This window comes from Pangasianodon hypophthalmus, chromosome 12 (genome assembly GCF_027358585.1).
Source record: "Pangasianodon hypophthalmus isolate fPanHyp1 chromosome 12, fPanHyp1.pri, whole genome shotgun sequence".
Classification (NCBI taxonomy): domain Eukaryota; kingdom Metazoa; phylum Chordata; class Actinopteri; order Siluriformes; family Pangasiidae; genus Pangasianodon; species Pangasianodon hypophthalmus.
The window spans coordinates 12,200,011-12,227,321 of record NC_069721.1 but is presented as its reverse complement, the minus strand read 5'-3'; the positions used below and the strand labels follow the sequence as shown (position 1 = coordinate 12,227,321).

At 40.0% G+C, this 27,311-nt stretch overlaps 1 protein-coding gene across 1 annotated transcript in view; it reads right to left on the bottom strand.

Moving 5' to 3' along the window:
* The window catches only part of tbkbp1 (TBK1 binding protein 1), a 47,480-nt gene extending 20,405 nt beyond the window's left edge, over nt 1-27,075 (bottom strand). The window contains exons 1-2 of the mRNA XM_026915940.3: nt 26,833-27,075; nt 1,171-1,407 (exon numbers count right to left, since the gene is read on the bottom strand). Coding sequence (XP_026771741.3) covers nt 1,171-1,386 — 216 coding nt within the window. The 5' untranslated portion in view covers nt 1,387-1,407; nt 26,833-27,075. The remainder of the gene's footprint in view (nt 1-1,170; nt 1,408-26,832) is intronic.
* Between the last annotated feature and the right edge of the window lie 236 nt (nt 27,076-27,311).

Sequence of the window (27,311 nt, the reverse complement as noted above, 5' to 3'; positions counted from 1 at the left end):
GTGCACCTGGGAAGTTGTTAGCACCTTGTGTAGACCCTGGCAGTCTGGCCAGAGTGTAGAATCTGACAGGAAGAGCAGACTAAATGCCCCAGGGAAGAGGTTAGAGTGGATCATGGTCATCCAGCAGTGCTGAGTGCAGCAATATCGCTCGGCCTCATGCTACAGCAGCACCGGGAAGATTAATGAGGCAATTACAGACAGCAAGGAAGAGGCTACATTCTTTTGGGTGCACAGGGTTGAGGATGATCTTAAATGATGCACAAACATCATGTTGAGTTCATGTAATTATAGGTTAATCTATAAATGGTCACACCGAAACATTGCAGTTCATAATATTAATATGAGCAATATGTCCCCTGTGTTTTCATTGTATTCCATTATCCTCTTTTTGGTGATATATTTTAACTGCATATTTCTTATGGTGTGTGAGAGTGTGTGTGGGCATAGTTTTATATCTTGGTGTGGACCAAATGTCCTCACAAGCATAGGACAAGAGTTTCGACTCTGTGGGGACATTTGGCTAGTTCCCACAAGGAAAACTGCTTTTTTTCACAAAACTGCAGCTTTTATTAAAGAAAAACTGAAAGGATTACTTTTAGTTACTTAAGTTAAGGTTACGGTTAGATTTAGGTGTAGGCCTAGCATTAATTAGCTGCATTAATAATTATGTCTGTGAAAGGTTCTCTCATGGAAAGAAAGTCTGTGTGTTTGTGTGTATGTATGTATGTATGTACAGAATATATTGCCATCGCTGTCATTGTATTCCATAAACTTCTTTTTTTGTAATATATTTTGTAATATATTTTCATCCTATATTTATTATTGTGCGTGTCCACCCTCACACCCTCACCTATTAGAGAAGGTGAGTTGTTTATATACTACCAAGCTTGCAGTCCAGCTGGGTTATAAATAAAGCTCTTTTATACAGCACATCTGGGTCTAAGCAGAGCTCTTCTGAAGCTCAGTTTGGTCCCAAGTGTGATTATTAATGTCTCCCACAGAGCTCAACCTCTCAGTAACAATAGGCCTGTTCATTTATTCAGCCAATCAAAGTGCTCACTGATCACAGCTGCTCCACCGGGCGAGTCTGCACATAGGAGCTGACATCTGATAATCTTTCGATTTGATGCCCCATCTCTTGTGGCATGTTTTCCTCTGAGGCTACATTACCTTTATCTCGTAAAGCTTCAGCTTCCTTTTGATGTCGGTGTTCTCCCTCTCCAGGCCGGCCAGTCGGGTCTTGATGTCCTGGTAAGCGCTGATGAGGGCGAAGTGGGATGCTGAGTACATATCCTCAGGTAAGGGCGATCCTGCCCAGCAGCCATCCTCCTTCAGGCCCTCACTTCCTCCCAACAATCCCAGCTCCCCTCCAAACAGAGACTCCATCACTCACTCCTCTTCCTCAGCCTGGGACAGAGAGACAGAAAGAGATTTATCTGTGTTGTTAAGTTGCTAACTCTGGCTTGACTGTACACATTTTGGTCTCACTTCATTAGCACCAGTGGCTAGGCTGCTGTCCATGCAACCCACTACTCAGTGTTACACACAACATTCCCTAGAGATGGGGAAATATGCAGGACCTTCAGCCTGTGAGGATGCTGTAAGAAAGTGCAGGGGTTACACACTAGGTGGTTGGTCTTGATTAAATATTCAGTAAAGTCAGGACTAGTTAAAAATAAGGATTCCCTGGCCACTCACAAGCTGGTTTATGTCCAATGCTTTATTCAACAATGTTTCACATACGGCAGGATTGAAAGCTTAAGAAAAATTAAGAGAGATATAAAGAATATGTTACATCAAGTTATACATTTTGTTAAGTATTAATCGAAAGAAGGTTCAATTAATGACCTAGGGTATGCAAATATATTTCAAGGTCCTTTACAAAATAATAAAACATAGTAGTTTCTTTGAAAATTTACATTTGGGGACAGCATTTAGCTAAAAAAAAAATAAAAGTAAGTTTGGAAAAAAAAAAAGTTTTCACTGACATCCTCATCTTTTAAAACTGCACCAAAACCAAGTATTTTTTGATTAAGATTACAAAGGAAAATACTTTTAAGATATGGAGAATTTGGCCATCCTTGTTTGATATATCTGTTCATACTAAACCTACGAGTGATCCATGATATAATGTGATTGGATAGCACTAGGTTACTTAGAAATACACTACAGATAAGGAGATGATGATATCACCTTGCACCTAGCCGGAACTGCAAAATAAATTGGAGTCTGTGGATGAAATATGTGACTTGTTTTCCTGTAACAATACCCAAGTGCTGTGGTAAGACTTTTCATGTGTAAGTATAAATGTAAAAGTTGTACTTCATTCTTTTAAAATTTACAAAACTGACATTAGCTTATAAATACCTGGCATTAGCTTACTAACTAACATTAGCTTATATGTAATGTTTTCTTGCATAATGTTATGTAGGGTATAGTTTACTAAAAGGGATAGCCAAATTAGTTATCTATATAAATTAGTCAGCAAGTTTTCTCTGCAAGCATGAAAATGTAAAAAAAGGTATTATCCTTAGCTTATGTGCAATGCTAGGCAGTACATGCACAAGCTAACATTGGTAAAGAGACATTGGCTAAGTTAGTTAGCTAGCTAATTTAGTTAGCCATTTTTCAGTCAAGATTAGCCAGTTATTGAAGCTTGCTATAAGGCGATTATTTATTTGATAACTCCCAGTTAATTGAATAAGACAACTCAGTTGTTTTGGGAAATAAGTCTCTTTTATAGACAGAAAACCTATTTACTTACATTTATATACAAAATTGTCCACTTTGTTATTGACAAGTTAAATAACAAGCTGAAAAAAAATTGCTGTTCATTATGGTACTTACTTATTGAGGAGGTAGTGTGCATCGGCAGTACTATGTATATATTGTGCACCATAAGTAATAAAATAGTGAGCTATCTAGGGAATATAATTTGTCCACTGAGGGTCAGGACAGCACAATAAAATGGCTGACACCCAAATAGAGCACTAAACGATAGTGATGGGATGGATTCAAACACAGCACAAGTCAATAAACAGCACTTACTTCCAGGATGTACGCACTATTGACTTCAGTAGGCCTAGAGTGCCATCTTCACTATTCGGGTTTTTAATATGTACTGTTTGGGTTAAATAGACATTGACAGCAAAGGAGTAATGGCCCACTGTTGGCCCACAATCACTATGGAATCACAGTAATGAACTCTGAATTGGCATCGGTTACATTTGGATAATTTTAGGCCCAAATTCTAAATACCAGTAAACGTTTTGGGCTATAATACACTTGGCACTACCATAACTTGCCCCTATGTGGCAAAACTAATCATTGTCCTGGAATTCTTTGCCATATGGAGGGTGAGGGGACACACCAAATTACCCAAAATTAGTGCAAGAACTCTCTCACTTTCAGTATGTGCTTTATCTGGGCCAGAGTCACTGACAGGGAACACTGGGCATCAGGCAGGAATACACCCTGAATCTGATGCCAGTCCAATTGCAGGGTGCCATGCACACACACACATTCATGCCTAGGAGCAATTTATCTTAACTGGAAAACCTGGAGGAAAACCACAGGCATGGGGAGAACATGCAGAGCCAGTAACCGAGCTCCAGATCAAACCGGGGACCCTGGAGCTGTGAAGCGGCAACATGCCCCACTGTGCCACCCAAAGTGCAAGAACTATAAGTTATAAAATAATGTAAGATAGGTCTAGTCATGTATAGTCCAACACTTTCAGCATTTACCTGACTACTGAATAAGGATATGACTAGTATAAAATGTGAACACACATTGTAGAGTCAGTTTCTGAGTGAAAATGTTGTAGTGAGTTGCGCCTGGGCAATATCATGAATTGGAAAGACAATGCTGTAATATATCAGGGCTCTGGTGTGCTGAGTCTGTACTCTTGAATGTGTGTGGTGTTCAGCTGATGATGAATTGCACCGGTGATGTCACTGACCCCCGTTTATTGACCAGAGCCCTGGGCAGAGCAGAATCACCATGAAGCATACACTAGTGTCAAAACATGGCTACCAACCTGATGAAGTATGGAGGTGTGAAGAGAATTCACTGCACACAAAATGAGTCAGCTGCACCATGCTTATTGAACTATTTTCAGTCGCTTGTGTGTATCATACTGTATATGTAGAAAAATTCTTGGCCAGGCTCCTTCACTTTCTCCATTTTTCTTCCTCTCCTCTCTCTCCTTCAGGGGTAATCCAAAAGAACACCCACACACACTGATACATTTGCTCAGGCATGAGTTAGCAGCATGTACACAGAAGGAGGAAGGGAGAGATTGCTGCTCTGATGAGAAGAAATGTGTTGTGGTGGAGGACAGTAAAGTAATTTCCGGGCATTTGAAATCTTGATATCAACCTATGCATATCCTGAAGCCTAGCCTGAGCTTCTATTTCTGTAAGAACCAGGTGTGTGGCTGACACTTGGCTTGCTTTTTTTATAATCACCACATGTATGGTCTAAGTAACCATGGGAAGAGGATGATTCAGAAATCTCCATCCATCTCACCATTACTGTGATGTCTGAAAGTACAGTGATTTAAAAAATAGACATCTTGTCAAAGCTTGAAATCCTAGTATGATAAGAGGGAAGCTATTTGGACAGTATGGACATTAATGAGGTCACTGAGAGCACCTAGTATGATAGGAATCTCTCCCCCTCTCCTCCAGCTTAGTATCTGCTTTAGAGAGGTCTCAGGTTCTCCACACTCACATTAAGAACATTTTGCCTCCAAAACACACGCACACACCTCTTAGACTAAATCACCTGAATGCTAGTGTAAAAGGCAGAGTGACACCAACATGACTGATAGGCAGGCGGCACGGTGTGCAGCACGTAGTGTTACCACCTCACAGCTCCAGGTTCCTGGTTCGATCATGAACTTGTGTTACTGTGGGTTTGGAGTTTCTATGCATGTTCTCCCTGTGTCTTTGTGGGTTTTCAGTTCTCCGGTTTTCTCCCACCTCACAAAAACATGCCAGTAGGTGGATTGGCTACTCTAAATAGCCCCGAGGTGTGAATGAGTGTGTGAATGTGTGTGTGCATGGTGCCGTGCAATGGACTGGTGTCCCATCCAGGGTGTTTTCCCACCTTGTGCCCAGTGTCCCAGTACAGTCTCCAGACCTTGAATGAATGAATACTTGACAGGCAAATACAGACACAACTTTATCCTGGTTGAATCTTGTTAGTCCATATCAGTTGTTTTTTTTTTCTATTGTTCAGCACTGTTGTTCTGTTCTGTCGTTTTCCATGGCACCACAAAGACTGGAAGAGACATTTTATTGACAGCTGGCAGTATGTGAAGAGAAAATCAAATATTACGAAGCGCATTTAAAGACACTTTAAAGATTTAAGTACTTTAAAGATTTAAAGTATTTAAAAAACGTTGGGCCAAGGATAACCTGTGGACATTAAACCTTCCAAGTATAAAAGCATCCCCTTTTAAACTGCCAGAGATTGAAAGCAGGTATACACAGGTATGCAGACACACACACACACACACACACACACACATTGTCATTTAGCCAAAGAAGCATTCAGATCTTACAAGCTCATTTACAAAGTGAGAGTAAATTAAGAGAAACTTTAATGACAAATTACTGTCTCAGGGGTTTGATAAAGTGAGAAGTACATCATGTGCGAAATCAAAGCTCTACACCAGTGATCTGTGACACTGGCTAAATAAAATCCTTGCCTATACTTTGTCTTTAGCTAATTAGGGATCTTAAAGTAAACATATTGATCAGAATCAGATGATTATAACGTTCATTCTCTTAATCTGGCAGAATGACAAAATACTGGACTTGCACAGAAACAAGAGAGCATCAAAAGACTGGGAGTACCATCATTTTTATAGATTTTTTGCATTTAAATATAAAATGCACAATAAGAGTCATAACATTTGTGTCTTATTGTTTGTGACTGTGACGAGGAGGGAGGGGCCAGGCAGTGAGGACGCACACTCAGTTCCCGGGTTTTGGCACCAATGTAACAAACGTCAAAGACGGGCAAGGAGGAGGCAGGAACCGAGTGAGCTCAAACATAAACTTTAATCGTAAACAGAACGTAAAACACAAATGTAAGGCAAACATAAACCACGCGTGCATCTCTCTCTCCCCCTCAATGTCTCCAGCTGCTCCTTTATCCCTCTCTCCCACTGATTAGTCAACTCAGTGCCAGGCGTGCGTCCTCACAGCCTGGCCCCTCCCTCCTCCTCCTCGTCACAGTGATGTTTTACTCAAGCTCTTCCAATTTACAATTTTGAGCCGTTTGCCTAACAATATACTACAATAACACAATAATCTCACATAGCAGATTTATTAATCAATGTACACTCTTCCACAAAAACACCACTGCCCAATCCACATGCTCGTCAGCTCATCTGATTTAGGGTCAGAACAGTGATCGTTACTAATGTGACATGAAATATGAATACCTCAAATGGATATAAATATATAATTTGTAGAATATACCCAATGATTTGCGAGTGATTCCAGAGAGCCAGTATATCACAAAAGCTTTATCATATTCTTAACCTCTTATCTTGGACACTGCTGCCCGACTAAAGGCAAATATTGGCCGGTGTTTTTATTTTATGCTGTGATAATATGTGCCGTGTTTTGGGTTAGGACTGTGTGATGCATATGTTAATGGCAGCAGATTGTGTGTGTGGGTAAGTGCACTCCTAACTGAATCTATATGTGCTTGGCTTGGAACAGCTGACTAGAGAAAACAAAACAAAACACAAATCACAGCTAGTGTAATGATTGCCTGCAATGTGTTAGAAACGAAATGAGCAAGTGTCTGTACAATCTGGGCCTCCAAGTAAACCCTCACAAAAACGAATCTCTGTCACCCCCTCTTCCAGAAACAACTACACACACACGGCTTCGGTAGCCTTCTGCCCACCGGGACCACACATGTAACTTGTGGATCTGTTTGTCTTTTTTAATTAATTTATAGCCTTTTTTTTGTATATTTTGTCCTTTTGGACTGGATATTCAGATTTTTGGCTTTTGTTCTATGATTGTTATCTGGTTCTGCATATTTATCTTAGATTGTGGGTTTGTGGATTATGGCTTTGTTTTATCTGGCTCTATTAAACTCTACACTGAGATCTGATTACTCAAATGTCTCAGATGCAGATCTACATTCTATGTGGTGGAAGTACACACACACTTCTCTGCCATTACATGCATACACATAAGCTACATTCACACTGCATGTGGCACAAATCAGACCTTGTATTCAAAGACATTTAATGCTAAAAGTTGCTCTTAACTGACAGGTTTCAGAGAAACTCTTAAAAAATGGAAGTGTTAATATTAAGAGTTCTAATTTTTTCTGTGTATGAGTAATTCACAAACAATTTTAGCACTAAAAGTAGGTTCTAAACAAAAACTTCAGAGGACTCCTAAGTCACTAAAAGTGAATCACGAAAAAAACGTAAAACGTTGGCGTAGTTAACGGTTGTGATAAAGTGATAAAGACTTTAAATGGTGTCCTGCTGATTGCAGGACTGTTTCAATGATTGTGGAGTTGTAAGTGCAGACACCTCATCTATTAAGTAATGCAGTACTGCTGGACATCAACATTTACACACCTCTCTGCTACTGCTAATAGCAATTGTTGCTACAGAAATTGAATTTAAGAACTGAACATTAAAAGTGACTGGCTGGTACAGAGGTCAGCATTGCACTATGCTGCACTAAAATTTAAATGCTCACAAATATTTTCTTTTATAAATTTACAAAATTGACTATATTCCACTTGAACATCCTGTCAGATTATCGTATGTTACCTAGCAGGCTATCATTAACACTTCACTGCAGTGACAAGCGTGTACTAAAGCAATACATAACACTTCGCTAATATTTTGTATATTCATTGTAGTAAATTAGTCCTACTGCATAAAATTTACCCTCAAAATAAATCGGCACCTGATGTGATGAGTGAAGTTCCCATGATTCAGTGCCACTTATAACTTCATGAAAAATCATGTTATTACTATAGTATTTTACTATATTGTAAAAATCTTTTACTATACAGTAAAATATACATTTTAGCCTATGAGTTGGGGGAGGCAGCTGACTTCTGTTGACCTCAGGGCCATCACAGAGCAGAACGCTGCAGGAAAAAGGGCAGGATGATGTTAATTATGGGGAGACTGGGAGGTGTTGAGGGAAGAGGATGAGGAGCATGTCCTGCCTTTGTCCTTAGCTAAATATGAGGCACTAAATACGTGGCACAATACACATGATGTGTTGCCACCTCATAGCTCCAGGGTCCAAGCCTGATCTTAGATTACTGTCTGTGTGGCTCCAGGTTCTCTGGTTTCCTCCCACCTCCCAAAAACATTCCAGTAGCTGGACTGGGTATGCTGAATTGCCCCTAGGTGTGAATGAGTTGCCCCTAGGTGTCAATTGTGTATGTGCACGGTGGCCTTTGAAGGACTGGGGTTTCTGGGTGTGTCCTCTTCCCGCTATCAGTGTTCACAAGTTCACAAAAGGCTCTGGATCCACCACGATCCTGATCAGGATAAAGGGTTTTCCCCAAACTGTTACCATAAAGTTGGAAGCACACAATTATACAGGATGTCTTTGTTTGCTGTAACATTACAATTTCCCTTCACTGGAACTAAGGGGCTGAAACATGACAGCATGACAACGCCCCTGTGCACAAAGCGAGGTCCATGAAGACACGGTGTCTCAAAGGTGGAGTGGAAGAACTTGAGTGGCCAGACGTCAATCCTACTAAACACATTTTAGATGAATTTGACCGCCCAGTGCCATGTTCCGAAATCCCAGAAGAGTGGAGGCTAATGTAACAGCAAAGGGGGAACTAAATCTGGAATGGGATGTTCAAAAACACATATGAGAGTTAGGGTCAGGTGTCCACAATCTTTTGGCCATATAGTGTATATTTTAATTACAACATTATTTCATACCTCATTAAACTGACAATAACCTTTTAACAATAAAAGGCTTTATTTGTCTTTAGATTATTATGTCTACGGATTTTAATATAAAAATTTACTCAGAGTGATTTAATAAATATCAGCCCAGAAAATGATCATATATATATATACATGCATGAACGATCATAATGAAAATGGTCATATCACTGCTGGTTTCAACCACATCTACTTGTCTCCTTCCCAGTAATAACTGCACAAACATATGCATCTGGTCTCACTAACCTCCACTGCAGTATATAATCTTTGTGATGAAGCCTTGCCCTGCTAGCTCGTATATCACCTCCACTGCAATGATGGATTCTCTTCTGCTGTTCATTACGTGCATGTTATTGATTAAAAACTTTACACAGTGATGGTATATAATGCAGCCTAATCACACACACACACACACACACACACAAACACACAGGTGATAGAAGATGCTGAGATGTCCATTAACAGTCCTGCGGACAAGGTGCGACTTCACAGGCAGTGATAAAGTGTCCAAGCTACAGGTATGCAAATTCACACTCTCTCTTTCTCCCTGTTTCTCTTCTCCCATTTTGTTTTTTAACACACTCACACACATACACACACACACACACAGTTTTATTTGGCCAGAAAAGACATATTGAGCCCACAAACGTGTTTATGAAATGAGTGTGAGTTAATTGAAACGGTAATGACATATTAATCCCCAAAACTTTACTAAACAAATGGAACACAATGTTCTAGAAGTTGGTTTACATTAGAAGCGTGACACAGAAAACCTCTACACCAGTGAGAAAAGACGTCCCATAAAGTCTGCACAAAAAGATGAAAATAGCATCAAAGTTTGCACTTTGTCATTAAATAATTGTCAGCAACCTTAGAAATCAGACTCTGGAGACCGAAGCAAAGCATCCCACCAGCAAAGCATCCCACATCAGAAATATGCTGGACTTACAAACACCTTCATTTACAGTCGACTGCAGAATTATTAGCAACCTTAAAGAAAATAGGCAAAATGATTGTATAAAATTACTTATAAGTATTCAAATTCACTATTCAACCATGATTTAATTTTTATTTTAAATAAATATATGCACCCCTAAAATAAATGCAAATAAATTGTCACTTAGTGAAAAAAAAAATTCTTGGAAGGCACTCTCTAAATTCTGGAAAACCTATGAAAATAGGAAAATAGATTTTTTCTGCCAGTAATATACTTTGACATCTCTACCTTAAGAAAACCTAAACATATTTTACCAAGTAAGGAGCCAATTCAACAATTGCAGCAGTAAATGCAGCTAGCATGCATAAAGATGTCTAAAACCTTGCTTTTCTTATAATTTGATTCAGGTTTTGGATAGTTACAGTACATTTCATTGCGAAATGAACATACGCCTAATCATTTTAGTTAGTAATCAGATACATACTGTCAAATTATCCATGATGCACTTTCACATCATCATCCAAACAGAAAAAAGTGCTTACATACTCTGTACAGATGAGAAAGTTTAAATGTTTAAATGACTTAATAAAAACACATTAATAGGAAGGAATTTAGTCAACAGAACAGAACTGACTGAATTAATCAGCAATTATTTCCCCACTGATGTTAGCGGGAACAGAGATCAGAGGAGTGAAGAGACAGTGATGAGTTTCATGTTCAAATGGCACATGCGGCATTTACCTCAGGTGATGAGACAGAGACTGATGAGTATGATGCTGATAATTAAAGTGATAACTCGTTTCCCATTGTAAACTAGGGTTAGGGTTAGGGTTATAGCTCTTTCAAATTTGGCAGTAGTTTTTGTAGTTTTTCTCTAAGTAGATTAAGGTATAAATGTAGAGGTAAGCGTGTTTTTTTTTTTTCAGTGGGATTGGAACAAAATCAATAAATGCAATTTTCTCCACTTTCACTTTTGGGATTAGCTAGGTTTTGAAATGACAGAACTTTCTTAGGGTTGAGATATACGTAGAAACATATTTCAGTTCAGGAAAATGTCAAAATGTCATTATGTAAAGGGTTTTTTTTGTAAGTCACCGCATATTTGTTTTGGAAAGATTTTTTTTTTGATACATTCATTGATTCATCCATCTTCAGTAACTGCTTTACCCTGATGAGAGTTGCGGTGGATCTAGAGATCTGGGAAAACTAGGTGTGAGGTGGGAATACACTCTGGATGGGCAATCTGAACACACCTTAGGGGCAGTTTACTGCATCAAGTCCAACCTGTCAGTATGTTTTTTGGAGGTGGGAGGAAACCGAAGAAGACGTGGGGAGAACATGCACAGAGATGCAGCACAGACAGCGCTCAGGAATCGTCAGGATCAAACTGGGAACCCTGGAGCTGTGAGAAAGCATTGCTACCTACTGCAACACTGTGCTGCGTGGCTGTATACAGCTCAAGAAAAAGTCAGAGCAGTGAGTGTGTTTACGTATACCATAATAAACCGATCATGATCATGTAAGCAGCAAATTTCTATAGGTTAGCTTAAACTGAATGAAAGCTGTTATCATATTTCGAAAAAATCTGTTTGATATTAATCATGATTTGTGATTAGCTTATCAGAATCACTTGTATAAAGTTGGAGAATATCTCATATCACAGTCAATAGGCAATTGAAAACCCCAGTGTATTAGGTGTTTGTTTTGACCTTGACAGATCCATTCCTTCTGTGTTTTCCACCCTGTTCAGTGTAGTGTGTAGGAGGATGGTCCTGCACAGGCTGGCCAAGCAGAGACACACCGCACTGAGCAGCGAGAGTGAGAGAGAGCTGAGTCTGGTGGGCAGGTTTGAGTATTTTTACCACCGAGTGGGAGTCACGCAGGCACTGATACTACAGCTGCCTGCTCCTACCATCAGAACTTCAGAGGCTCTCATGTGGTATTGGCATCTACCATCAGCAGTGGAAATGCGCCTTAGTAATTTACAAAATACAATGAGAAGTGTGATGTCTAAGTCCCCCAGGAGAGAACATCTGGTTGGAAGTTAAGCTTATTTAGATTAACATTTAGGAGGCTTGAAATAATGAAGTTTGGGAGAAAGATTATGCCTGAAACACCACATTCCTCCTAGTTGACGTCCTATATATTACCATCTCTCCTTTCGTTCCTTGTCGTAAAGTTTTTGCACCCACAACCTCACCATCTCCTCCCTACTCTTCAACAATTCCTACTCCCACATCTCTCCAATGGGGGGGAAGGGGGGGGGGGGGGGGACGACTATGTGTATGACTTAAAACAGATGCTGTCTAGAAATGCAGCCCAAATTCTGAGTTCTCCCTTTACAGATCCACGGTCCCTCTCCACAACACTGTCAAATGAAGGTGTTGGAACTATACAACATGATGATATGATATTGCAATATATTAATGCCATTAAATACTTTCCAAATGTTGTGGGTATCACCAGGTGCCATTGTTACGTACTATAATATTCATTCATTCATCTTCAGTAGCCACTTTTTTTCCCCCTGGTCAGGGTTGTGGGGATCCAGAACCCATCCCGGTAACACTGGCAGCGAGGTGGGAATACACGCTGGATGGGATACTAGTCACTCACTCATTAACTATAGGGGCAATTCACCTACTGGCATGTGTTTGGGAGGTAAAAGGAAACTGGAGAACCTGGAGGAAACCCACATGGACACTGGAAGAATATGCACAGAAACTCCAAACAAACAATAACCTGAGCTCAGGATTGAACCAGGGACCAGCTGTGCCACCTCCTTGTTGTAACAAGTAACTGGAGATCTATTTACATACCAACTGATTTAGTATCTTGTCTTGGCTCTGTTAAATGTTTTATTATTTTGATCCACTGTTGCAACACACTGGAAAACCGACGTATCATGAAGATGTCTTCAAATATCACCGTTACAACATCAATCTTTCTTTCTTTGTTATTTTTAATTCTTCAACCTACCCTGGTCCTACCTCCTACTCACCCATCTATCTACGCCTGTATCTCTTTTTCAACACTTGCCTCTAAAGCTGCAGAACCACTTTCCCAACTGATATTAAAAGTTCAGTATTAGTCTCCCCCCACCTGAAAGAATACAGAATTATATTCTGTCCTAGTGTGGCCCTGTAACTATTTACATAAGCCTTTAATCTGTCTCATTATTATAGCCCAACTAACAATGTGGCTGTGTTGCTAACAAAAAGTCTACAAGCTCAGTGAAATTTTAATCAGATCCCTCATACTGCATTCCTGCCAAGCCAACCACCTCAAAACACTACAATTATGCACACAAAGGTTCCTTACTCTTGCTTAGTAAGGCTCTGCCCCCAACTAAGGAAATTAGTGTGTAACAAATGACAGAATTAAACAGATATGTGTCTGAAAATCTGCTCACTGATACAGTTCTGCATGCTCAGATCATCCACCCTCACCTCAGATACTGTTTAAATGCCATAAGATGTTTTATCAGGTTAAAACATTTATAAAAGATGCCAGTAGTAGCACCTCTTGATATTGCAGAGCACAGTTTGCAGTTTGCTTTGCTTTGATTACCATTGTGTCATCTATTCATTAGGGCAACAACATACACTATCACATAGTATCACATGGTTTGTATCAGAGCATTTTTTTGACAAGTACCAGTAAAATAAATGAACATGGTATTGGACCGATACCCTATTCCAGTATCGATATGGATCCATCCTAGTTTAGTTAAATTGTTATGGAAAACAAATTCCTTAATATGTTGCCAAAATGTTATCATTTAGGGGCTTACTTTTTTAATTGTAGTTAATAAACAGTTTACAGTAATACAATATGCTGTAACAATGACTGTAATATCATCATATTTACACATACATTTGGCCACCATCTATTGAGTGTTACTGTAAGTATAAAAAAAAAAAAAAGAAAAGACACACTTTCAATGTCAACCAATTTATGCAATCTCATTGAATGCCAAAAGTCACACATCCAACCACAGACAGTCACACTTGTACCCCCGCACACTAATCACGTCCTCATAAATTCAGTCGAGCTCACTGCTGCTGGTGCCTCCAAGAAAGTGACAAGTTGAGGATGAAGTGTTTAACAGAGTACTCTACTGTGGTTCACACTCATTACTTCAAGGACAGTATACACATATGAAAAACTCTTCATACAGGCTCTCGTCATACGAAGGTCCATCCACATTCAACCACAACTCTGTGGATATGAGCTCATTTAAAGCTTGGCTTTCTAAACAAAATTCAGAGGATGTGCTAATGTATTGTCACATGTGGGTGATTCATGAAGGAAAGCAGTTTTAAAGGAAAGGCTAGATTGAGTTTCTCTTCTGTGTGTGTATGTATGCAAGTGAGAGTATATGTGAGAGAAAGAGAGAGAGACTTTGTATGTGTTTTGATGCATTGCTCCATTACTCAAATGAAAGAACCGAAGTGTCCTTGGCAAGGACATATAGAACTGCCAAACAGCACCCCCGTCACTCCAACCTTTAGAGAGATTAATTTAAAGTAAAAAAAAAAAAGAGAGGCATTAGCCTGCGTTATCCTGGCACAATCTGAATGAAAAAAAGTGTATGTTGGTGTCACCGGTGTCCTCATGTGCACACTAATGATTTCCATCACATAAACTCATCCCAACACTCCTGTAAAAATCAGGCATGAGAAGGAGAGGGAGGCAGAGTGCGAGAGGAGAAAGAGGGAGGGTGAATGAGGGAGACGAAGATGACAAGAGAGGGAGTGATGTGCAGCAACCAAGGGAGAGAACATTATAAAGGAGGGGACAGAAAATGGTTCATCACACAACATTGTTAATCCAAAGATGGAAAGAGAGGTGGATTAAGCAGCGAGAGAAGAGGATAAGGAATGAATAAGGAAAGGAGAAACAAGGATGAAGAAAGGGGAAAAAGATAGGATGGGATAAGGAAAGGAAAAGGAAAGGGTAAAAGAGGATGAAATGGATATGGTAAAGGGAAAAGGGGATATGATGGGTTAAGGAAATCACACCTGTCATAGAATATCATAAACACTGAGTCTAGTTTTCAATTAATTAGAGCTAGATTTCATTGAAGCCAAATCTTAGGTGAAGGAGGGTTTGAAAATTAGCTCATTAACTGTATAAGGTTTGTTTAATGTAGGCAAAAACATGACAGGGCAGGGAATCTCCAGTCAAGAGGCTCTAATTTAGACCACAGACTTTCAGTAGGGTTTAAATCTAGAGACTGAAATGGCCATTGCAGAACATTGATATTTTTGTTTCCCCTTCTGTATAGATTTAGATGAATGTTAAGAGTCATTATTTTGTTAAAACCTGGCCAAGTCTTAACCTCCTGGCAGAGGTTGCTGGGCCTTGGACGTCTGGTACTTAGCCAAATTATTGATGCAATAAATCATTACAAAAGCATTAAACAGAATCAAGTATTAATGATTCACCAGCATAATGGAAGCTATTCTTGGATCTGGAAGCTATTCTTGTATTCAAGTCCCTGCTTTTACCAAACAGGATGAAAGTGTGGAAGGGCTTCTTTCGTGCAAGCCAAGCAGCTTGTTCCAAGCAGCTTATTATGAAGCAGATAGCAGCTAATAGTTGATTTTGAAACTATTAGCGATTTGTATCCTATGGGACCCAATAGAAAAGCTGGAGAAGCAGGAATTTCTTACTCTCATCAGGGTGGCAGGTCATTGTATATGAAACTCACAACACAAACAAAGGCCACGCTGATTAACGTGGAAGTGTATTGGACGCTGCATGGTGTGGTCCATTTACCACATCTGGTATAAACTGGGCTTTACTCATTCATTCATTCATTTATTCATTCATTCATTCATTCATTCATCTTCAGTAACTCTAAAGAATCAGCTAAGTTCATTAGAAATTATGCTATCTGTACAACTAAACTTAACCCTGACCTAAATCTCAGGAACCATCATTTAGTATATATTTTCTTTTTGTTCTTCTGGTAAAAGTCAACAGTTTCAGACATTTCATGTTTTTCAATTATCTTGAGAGAGAGCAAAGTACACAAGCACACATGCATGACTGCGCATATACACCCTCACACACACTTGCATGTGCTTTTTTTGTTATAACTGTGGGGGCACGAGTTGTAATTTCTCCTATATGCTTGCTCTTATGGCCACTTCAACTGGAAATCTGTCCACTCTCCGTGCTCTGTTGCCAAAGCAATAATTTACACACACACACACACACACACACACACTTTTGTCGTGCTAAGGCAATTTCCCTCTGCGGCATTCTCATCTGAGCAGACAAGAAGAAGAGGGAGCTATCTGATGCTACAGTCTGATAACGTTCATCTCTTTTCATCCCAGTATAGACTAATGGAAAACAGGCTGTTTTGGTTTATTAGTAAAAATATCAGGCTTGTTAACAGTACTCATGATCCATCTAATGGCAGCACTGTGAACAATAGACTCAGGCCAACTGAGGGTGAGAAACGAGGCATGGGCGAATATACAAGATAGAGGGACAGACAGAAAAAAAAGAGCAAAGCAAAGAGTTGTACAGGCATAGATGGTTATTTTTAAGGTTACCTGAGGGAATTTTAGAGGTCCGGCACTGAGTGCAAGGCAAGTGGGTAACCTGGTTTTCCCTGACTGAACAACCCTCTAAGAAGTGCTACACATACATTCTCAACACATGGACGCATTCTTTACTATACCATACTTCATTATTTCTTCTCTTACATTAATAGAGTAATGTTCCTGTATAATTCATGCTCTGCTCTTATCCTGTTGATTACGGCCCTGATTTAATGGTTTGTGTATATACTTAGTTGTAGTAGACACATGAACAGTACTTACTGAAAGAACTTTTATCCCCACATACAGCATCACTATGCAGGAATGGACAAGCCCAGGCACCCAGGACAGGCATATTTCATGTCCAGGTTATAGGTTTTTTATTTATAGTTGGCCAGTTGACAGGGAGATTTAACAAACAGAAAAAGAAAACAACCTACTCAACCTACTGACTTTAGCAAAAAAAAAAAAAAAACATTTTCATTTGGGATGTAACTATATTTAAACTTAATGCTCTTCGCAGCAGTGTGACGCACATCAATAATATAACTACAGTGCACACTACTCCTTCTCATTCCCACCATCTGCTGCACTACATACATCTGCAGAGGCTCAAAGAACATTTATAGTAGGTGATTTAACTAGTCAGCACAAACGAGATGAAATTTTTCCGCTTTAGGAACATGCAGTTATGTGGAAACACTAACGAAACCAAGCAAACTAAAGTTTGGAATAAAGTTTGTTTAACTATATCAAGAGAAAAGATGATAGCCAGACTTCTAAGATTAAGACTAAGAAGATTATCTTCTTCTATCAAAGTTTCTATATTTGATCATTGTGTTTTTGCTATTTGAATAGTAGCTTTTACATGCAATGTGAGGACAGGACACCGCATCTCATAACTGAAAACTTGACAGTACTCAAACACAATGTGCTACATTGGAAACTCTGTTAGAAGAAGATTTTCTTCTTCTGGTTATGAGATGTGGTCCTCGCATTGCTTGTAAAAGCTACTATTCAAGTAGCAAGAACATATTGATCATAAAGACATTTCTTTCACAAATTCTATATTAATGCACAATTGCTATGTTTCATTAGCTACCACATTTTAGTCTAGTCAATTATGTTTCAGGGCTTGCTGGGCAAGCACACTGGAACTGGAACCTGGGATAGCTAAACAATTTAGAATGTATCCAAACAGGGTAACGTTTAACCAGCCAACACATAGGTAAAATATTAAATGCTATAAAAGTGGGCACAGAACACAGACACCACTGAGGAGACCAAACAGAAGAGCAGCAGGAGCTCCTGTGGCTTGCTCCTGGCTAAACCTTCCCCTGAGAATGTTAAGACTGCACAGAGGAATTTGAACGTTAGCACCTCTATATCTAAGTGAGATGGAGACAGATATAGCAAGAGGGAGTGAAGAAACAGAAAAGAAGTCTCTAGAAACAAACAGAAGAGAACTATCATGGAGAGAAGGACAGACAAAGTAAATGAGGAGAATATGAGAGGTCAGGAACATGCAGCAACACTTTAGTTAAATTCCTCAGCATGTGCAGCATTCCTGTCTGACACTCAGATATATGGAGGGGCAGAAGAGCAGAAACTGGTGGGAGTACTACACCTCTCTTCAGTTATTTTGTCACGAAGCAGTGCTAGGGATTAGTGAATGTGTTTGTACAACTGCATTTCCCATAGTGAGGAGTAAGCATTATTGTTTTGTTATATGGTCAGTATAATAGTTTAACTTAATTTTGTGTTTTGTATGCTCAACTGGAGCCGCTTTTCTCTTTGAAGTCAATGCAAGCTCATCTCAGACAATGCACCACCATATTATCTGAACAATAAAACATGTGCTTCCACATATTACTATCTGTTGTTTACTACCCACCCTTTCTTTGATGAACAGCTAAGATCCTCCTCCTGTTCTGAAAACCTATGAATGTTCAATATTCCTACCGAAGTATCATTTGCGATGAAGCATAAACCAGGAATACAGTGAAGAGAATGCAAACCTGTGGCCATTTCTCTGACATGACTCATGATTCATGTTGTGCTCTTGTGTGGAACTGCAGTCAGATGCCTGCAGCCTTGCTATTGATCTGCAGTCAGCGTGTTTACAGAGGACTGTAATACTAGTGTCACAGTGATGAATGCCAACTGCAAGAGTAACATAAGGACAGGAGGTGGATGAAAATGTCAACTTTGAGAAATGTCTGCTCATACAATTATTCGGACCTTTTACATTTTTGGCCATTCAATTTTCTTTGTTTTTTTGGGGAAAACAAGGAATGTCACATTATTTATTTATTTATTTATTTGTTATATAAAGGTATATATATATATATATATATATATATATATATATATATATATATATATATATATATATATATATACAGATCTCTTCATAACATTAAAACCACCTGCTTAATATTGTGTAGGTCCCCCTTGTGCCACCAAAATAGCTCTGAACTGTCGAGGCATGGACTCCACAGAACCTCTGAAGGTGTGCTGTGGTATCTGGCACCAAGAGGTTAGCAGCAGATCCCTGTAAGCTTGGTCTGCAACAATGTTTAGGTAGGTGGTACGTGTCAAAGTAACATCTACATGGATGCCAGGGCCCAAGGTTTCTCAGCGGAACGTTGCCCAGAGCATCACACTGCCTCCATTGGCTTGCCTTCTTCCCGTAGTGCATCCTGGTGCCATCTCTTCCCCAGGTAAGCGACGCACACGCACCCGGCCGTCCATATGATGTAAAAGAAAGCGTGACTCATCAGACCAGTCCACATTCTTCCATTGCTCCATGGTCCAGTTCTGATGCTCACAGTCCCACTGTAGGCCCTATGGCAGTGCACAGGGGTCAGGATGGGCTCTCTGACCAGTCTACGGCAATATGCCAGTATGCGGGAAGCTGCGACACACTGTGTTCTGACACCTTTCTATCACAGTCAGCATTAACATTTTCAGCAATTTGTGCTACAGTAGCTCTTCTGTGGGATCAGACCAGAGGGGTTAGCCTTCTCTCCCCACATGCATCACTGAGCCTTGGGCGGCCATGACCCTGTTGCTGGTTCACCGGTTATCCTTCCCTGGACCACTTTTGGTAGTTACTAACCACTCTATACCGGGAACACGCCACAAGACCTGCCGTTTTGGAGCTGCTCTGACGCAGTCATCTAGCCATCACAATTTGGCCCTAGTCAAAGTTGCTCAGATCCTTACACTTGCCCATTTTTCCTGCTTCCAACAAATCACATTCGAGAACTGACTGTTCACTTGCTGCCTAATATATCCCATCCCTTGACAGATGCCACTGTAACAAGACTTCACCTGTCAGTGGTTTTCACTTCACTTCACCTGTCAGTGGTTTTAATGTTATGGCTGATTGGTGTGTGTGTGTGTGTATATATATATATATATATATATATATATATATATATATATATATATATATACATCCCATGGTACCTGATTCAGATTTGTCATAGAAAATTTGAAAACAAGAAACAACATCCCTGACATTTATGGGAGGAAATTAAAATGACTGTACATGCCTGAAAATGATTGGTCTTATTTTTACATTCAGTTGGCTTCCTCACCCTGGAAGTTAATGATGCAAGCCTCTTGTTCATACTGGGGCCTTTTTGCAATGAATGTTTTAGAATTAATCCTCAGATCAAACATCTCCTTTAAAAGAGAGCAATATGATAGAGAACATGCAAAATATTTCAGGTGCTTTTAGTGTAAAATCTAGCTTTACTGTATTTTTGTCTCAGAGGAATGCAATATATGCTCCGTTTTTTTTATGTTAACAGGAATGTATATGTATAACAGTAAATTATATTTCATCTAATGTTAACATAACATATTTATGTTAATTAGCACTATAGTATTTAAGTCAGGTCTTTGTTTCTTGCTCTTTGTGTTTTGTGTGTTCTCACTTGCAATAATTCACTTGATATAATAATACATTATTATACACTTATAATAAAACACTTGCATCCACCTCCTCTACAATTCTTGACACACAAACGTATTTGATTACGTTGCATCTCAGACCATTCCCTTCACTGCTACCTCTAGCTACCTCTTTCTACCTAGTAAACTACAACAACTAATAACAACTAAAAACAACTACTGCTGCTCCCGGGAAAAATTGGGATACACAAGCATGTACACCTCCTCAATTTCATATGCCAAATCAGAATTTGAAACATGGATAGTTCATATTTTTAACACAGGAAATGTCAGATAAATACCAGACGTTTCCGTTTTCACTTTTCTTGTTGCAAAAAGGAAGCTGAATAGCTAGAATGGACCACATATACACCGGCGTGCCTATTTTACAGCTATTAGATATTATAAAAAATGGCTAGCTTCCTGCCAAACTGACACAACTCCATGTAATCTGTCAGCTTCTGCAAAGGCACTTCAAATCCTATCCAAAATGGCCCTACTCACACAGGCAAGTGCAAACTGCCTCTGTACCCCTGTGGTCTGTGAGAAGTGACACGGTTGACATTTCTGTCACTGATTGATTTTCTTTGCTTATTTCTTTCCCCCTTTAGACACACTGCCACGCTGCTTATCAGTAATACCATTAATTTGGTTTGAAAAGGTTCTTGTTTGCATATCAGTCACTGACTACTAGTGAGTGAAGGCTAGATGACAAAGCAGAGCATTTGTGCACTTGAGGCTCTGTCCGTCTTTAATAGAAGCATTTCAAAACCAGAGCAGGCTTTTTTACCTCAGGAAACAGGAAAACTCAGAAAGGTTAAAGAGGATCAAAAAGGACATTTTACCGTCTGTTCTGTGCTGGCTCAAACCAGGCTGAAGACAAAACGCATGAACAAAAGAGCATGGGAGGTGGAGTGGACTGATGAATATTCTGACAGGCAAGATAAAGATCTGAAGCAGTGTACTACTTCAGATGCTCTTTCTCGGCTCAAATCACCTCTCTCCCCTTCTCATGTCTTCTTTTCTCCTTGCTTTGCTCTCCAGGTGGCCTTTGTGACCTGCCCAGACGTGCATGAATATTCCAGAGCAGCACAAAGCTCCCCAGGAATATCTGAGTTGCTGCTGGTTGTCACAGGCAAACCTTTGTTAGACTATTAAAATGTCTTACATAAACCTACCTCTTGATTAATTTTGTATGGGAGGTATGAGGTATGAAAATTGTTTTCTTTTCGCATTCAGCAGTTTCAGCATGCGTCATGCTTAGTGAGCCAGTAGATATACAAAAAAGTGCTTTGTAAGTGTATTTATAGGCCATTGTTGCTAATACTGCTGGCCTACAATTCATTGTACACAAGAAATGTGAATCCAAATTGCAATGGAAAATAACGTAAGGTTAATTATTCACCATAACGAAATGCATCCTTACTTTTGCACATAAAAAATATAGAATTTAAACTCCTTTAATTAACCTTTAACCCCTAGTAGGCATGGAACTGCACCTACTATGAAGATTAGGGTCCAAAACTACAGTGAACATGTTCAGTAAAATCGAAGCATGATAACACAGACCCTTACGTTATTAGCTGAATCAAGCTTAATTTAATGCTGGTGATTTTAATGTGAAGTCAAAACAAAAGCTGGCCAATTTGAGATAGTTACAACACAACCTGCTGCTATTTTATGACATGAGATACAAGATGACGACGTGAATCGTAATGAATTAATGATAAAGCAGGGCTCCATAATGAAGCAGCGCTACGAGGCCAAGGGCATACATTATTAAACCTGGAAGAGGATAAGATATTTATGAACACATTTAGATACCAAGAATAATATGTTTCCATCTGCTATCTGCATTTAAAGAAGATTATTGAAGGCACACATAAATCACACAATTTTAACATGTACCTTTTTAATGAAAACTAAACTAATTAAATTGCTATATAATGCGTATAAAATGCATGGCTTGAGATTTGCACATCTCTATTTTTTCTTAAATAAGGTCATTGCTAAACTGTACAATCTGTATGCACGACAGAACAAAAGGTTAACTTTATTTTAGTGCCATGAGTTTGTAGATGTTAGTAGTGACAGACGTTTTACTAGAATCAAGTAAATACCTTAAGCGAAACACAAAACAAAAATGGAAGTCCCACCAGACCCTGGTTATATTACTCAGATTAGCTTCAGGGCAAAAGTCACGATTCACCTCTCAACGTCACACCCTTAAATTAGCTCATGCAGGCAGTTTTCCACAGGCAACATGACAACAGCACCGCAAATGAAGTGCACAGTAATCAAGTGAAGCCTCAAAACAGAGAGAGAGAAAAAATACACCTACCTGTCTGCTATTATAAAGCAATAGCTCTTGAAAAAAATATGATCGCACACAAATGAAAACGTGATCTCACGCAAATCTGTAACAAGTGCATGAATCAATTTGTATGGCAAGTTACAAAAGTTACAGTCATTTGGACCTGTTGTTATCCTACATTTATATGAAAGTGAATAAGATCCAACGACAATGCCATAACGTGTTTACATTCATAGGAACCTTTCATGAACTCAGATTGGATAAACTATGTAGTCAAATTAGGGCGATGGCAAAAGATTTATTATGTTTTAACCAACCAATGAACAGTCACTTATAAATTTGCAGGTTCAGTTCATTTGTTGTAGTGTGACTGATGATTCTTCAGGCCAAAATCGTGAAGCTCTTCATTCTTACCACATAATCTGCCTTGTAAACTGAGTCATACTCATCTGTCATAGAGACAGCTTTCCAGCTGTTTTAAAAGTGCCTCCAAAAACAAGGCCTAAGGACAACAGGCAAAGTTTAAGAGAAGACTAAAGCTGAGTTTGGACTGTGCGATTACAGTGGTCTTTTATGATAATTACTTGTCACACTGTACAAGATGATCCCAATAAAATCGTGGCTGAATTCTAACAGACTGTGCAACGTGTTCTGCATGTCAGATTATACGATGAAGATCTTCTAATGATAGAGATCAGACTAAACAAAATTACTATATTCTGCATACATATTCATCAGTCAGTGTGATCCGGGCTAGTGCAGAAAGCTGTGTCGCAGAAAAAGAAATGTTCTATCCATTCGCATGTCTAGTTTATATTTCGCCATTGCTTCTAATGTATCTGTAGTTATCCTATGAGTTTTGTGTAGTCCTACACTGTGCTCCTATTGGAGGCTTTTGGTTGAGTCACAGCAGCATACACTGAGATTTTAATCAAAAAAAAGACACTGTCAGAACTTTGTCAGCAGCTGTCACAATAGTACTAAATTGGCTGCCGGTGAGCATGGCACAGTATGTGTTCTAAGACTGCGAAACGCAACTCACGACCAAAGAATTCCTTCACGATGTGAGATTTTCGTCTGCAGCAAAGTCTGCCTAAAATTTTACAGTGTAAAGCCGGACTAAGAGAAAGTGCAGCCATGATTTATCCTATGTGATGTATACCTTAGACTGGACCACCAGCACTACGATTTAAACCTTAGACTGGACCACCAGCACTACGATTTATACCTTAGTATGGACCACCAGCACTAGGATTTATACCTTAGTCTCGTCCAGCACTACGATTTATACCTTAGTCTGGACCACCAGCACTACGATTTATACCTTAGTCTCGTCCAGCACTACGATTTAAACCTTAGTCTCGTCCAGCACTACGATTTATACCTTAGACTGAACCACCAGCACTACGATTTAAACCTTAGACTGAACCACCAGCACTACGATTTATACCTTAGTCTTGTCCAGCACTACGATTTATACCTTAGACTGAACCACCAGCACTACGATTTAAACCTTAGACTGAACCACCAGCACTACGATTTAAACCTTAGACTGAACCACCAGCACTACGATTTAAACGTTAGTCTGGACCACCAGCACTACGATTTATACCTTAGACTGGACCACCAGCACTACGATTTATACCTTAGTCTCGTCCAGCACTACGATTTATACCTTAGTCTCGTCCAGCACTACGATTTATACCTTAGTCTCGTCCAGCACTACGATTTATACCTTAGACTGAACCACCAGCACTACGATTTAAACCTTAGACTGAACCACCAGCACTACGATTTAAACGTTAGTCTGGAACACCAGCACTATGATTTAAACCTTAGTCTCGACCACCAGCACTACGATTTATACCTTAGACTTGACCACCAGCACTACGATTTAAACCTTAGTCTCGACCACCAACACTACGATTTAAACCTTAGACTGAACCATCAGCACTACGATTTAAACCTTAGTCTGGACCACCAGCACTACGATTTATACCTTAGACTCGACCACCAGCACTACAATTTAAACCTTAGTCTCGTCCAGCACTACGATTTAAACCTTAGACTGGACCACCAGCACTATGATTTAAACCTTAGTCTCATCCAGCACTACGATTTAAACCTTAGTCTCGACCACCAACACTACGATTTATACCTTAGTCTCGTCCAGCACTACGATTTATACCTTAGTCTCGTCCAGCACTACGATTTATACCTTAGTCTCGACCACCAGCACTACGATTTATACCTTAGTCTCGACCACCAGCACTACGATTTATACCTTAGTCTCGTCCAGCACTACGATTTATACCTTAGTCTCGACCACCAGCACTACGATTTAAACCTTAGTCTCGTCCAGCACTACGATTTAAACCTTAGTCTCGTCCAGCACTACGATTTATACCTTAGTCTCGTCCAGCACTACGATTTATACCTTAGTCTCGACCACCAGCACTACGATTTAAACCTTAGTCTCGTCCAGCACTACGATTTAAACCTTAGTCTCGTCCAGCACTACGATTTATACCTTAGTCTCGACCACCAACACTACGATTTATACCTTAGTCTCGTCCAGCACTACGATTTAAACCTTAGTCTCGTCCAGCACTACGATTTATACCTTAGTCTCGACCACCAACACTACGATTTATACCTTAGTCTCGACCACCAACACTACGATTTAAACCTTAGTCTCGACCAGCACTACGATTTATACCTTAGTCTCAACCACCAGCACTACGATTTATACCTTAGTCTGGACCACAAACACTACGATTTAAACCTTAGTCTCGTCCAGCACTACGATTTATACCTTAGTCTCGTCCACCAACACTACGATTTATACCTCAGTCTCGTCCAGCAGTACGATTTAAACCTTAGTCTCGACCACCAGCACTACGATTTATACCTTAGTCTCGACCACCAACACTACGATTTAAACCTTAGTCTCGTCCAGCAGTACGATTTAAACCTTAGTCTGGACCACCAACACTACGATTTATACCTCAGTCTCGTCCAGCATTACGATTTAAACCTTAGTCTCGACCACCAGCACTATGTCAGTGAACAGAAACATCACATATTCTCCCACACTGTGGATTACACAACAAAGTCTTCACTAAGCCTAAATTTAAACACACATTTTAGACAGGCTCAAACACAATGAGCAGACTTCTGGTGATTTTTTTTAGGGAAATGGTTCTTATTCAGCTGCCACACTTGGCAGTTGCTGTCAGGTGCTGTTTGTCATTTTGCTAAGGTTTGTGAAATATGCTGGCATTAGTTCGGAGCAGTGTGTGGTGATTTATGATTTCCTGTCAGCTGACTGACAGACAGGAAATGGAGCCCGCGTGCACGCGCTTTTCCCGCACTTTTCCTCCAACGGCTATTTTCATTTCACCACGCACACACGTACACGCACACACACACACACACACACAGCACAACAAACACGACACACCAAACTCAATAGTCCAGCTACATAGCAACACAAGTGAAATGGCAATATGACAAACTGGAGCTTAATTATTGGCACCTCTACAGCTAAAGCACGTTTTACAGACTGTATGTTTATAAACAGAATAGAACGCACACACATTCGGGATATTTATCAGAAACTTAGCTTGTGTTTACTACAATTAGTCCTCATTTTCAGCTCTCCCCTTACAATAGCACAGCCTGTTCACTGGCATGTTAAAATGAACACAATAGTGCCTCATTCCGAGGCGTCACCTTGAAGATTTCTTTTTACTCCATCTGGTGCACTAGTGTGCTGAGACGCTCTTACTTAAACCGCCTGCGGGGTGTTTGCATGGATCAGGAGATCTTGGATGAAAGCGTGCGCTTCTGCTCTGCTGGCATCTAAGAAACGGTGTTGTCTGTGCGCCCCGTTTTGCGTTTGCTTGCTGGTGTGTAGTAGCGCGCTGTGTTAAACATGGCTGTGCGCGCGGCGCGCTCTCCGCCACCGTGCACCTCCTGCGCGCACAGGATCAGGATGATGAGGAGGATGATAATGCAGACCTGATCGAAGTCTCAAGCAAAGGACAATCAGAAGTGGATCAGAAGAGGATGAAATACTCACGGTCTGCCATCGATCGGTCTTCAGACGCCATGTCTTAAGTAGGGGGCAAGGCACCCCGGCAAGCGCTCGGATTGATGCCTGCTGCTGATGCTGCTGATGCTGATGCTGCTGCTGCTGATGCTGTGTGTAGAGCAGCTCTCTCCTTCACTGCGCTGCCCAAAGGAGGGGAGATGAGAGACTCCTGCGTGGAGATGCCTCAAAATCCGCGTCACTGTTTCTCAGAAAACATTGAGCACCCAGTTTCCTGCGGTTTTAACAGAAAAATGAGTGATTTGAATTGAAAACCCACGACTAGAGTTGTCTGGAGTGTTTCAGCACACATGCCAGTCTCAAGAGTTAGCTACACATATGAAGAGTTTTGTGCTGTGTGCATTGCAAAGGCTGTGATAGAGGGATAGAGATGGGAATAGGAAACTGACCACAAAAAGGCATTTGACATAAACCCCAATTACATAACGTTATATAATATTACATAACAT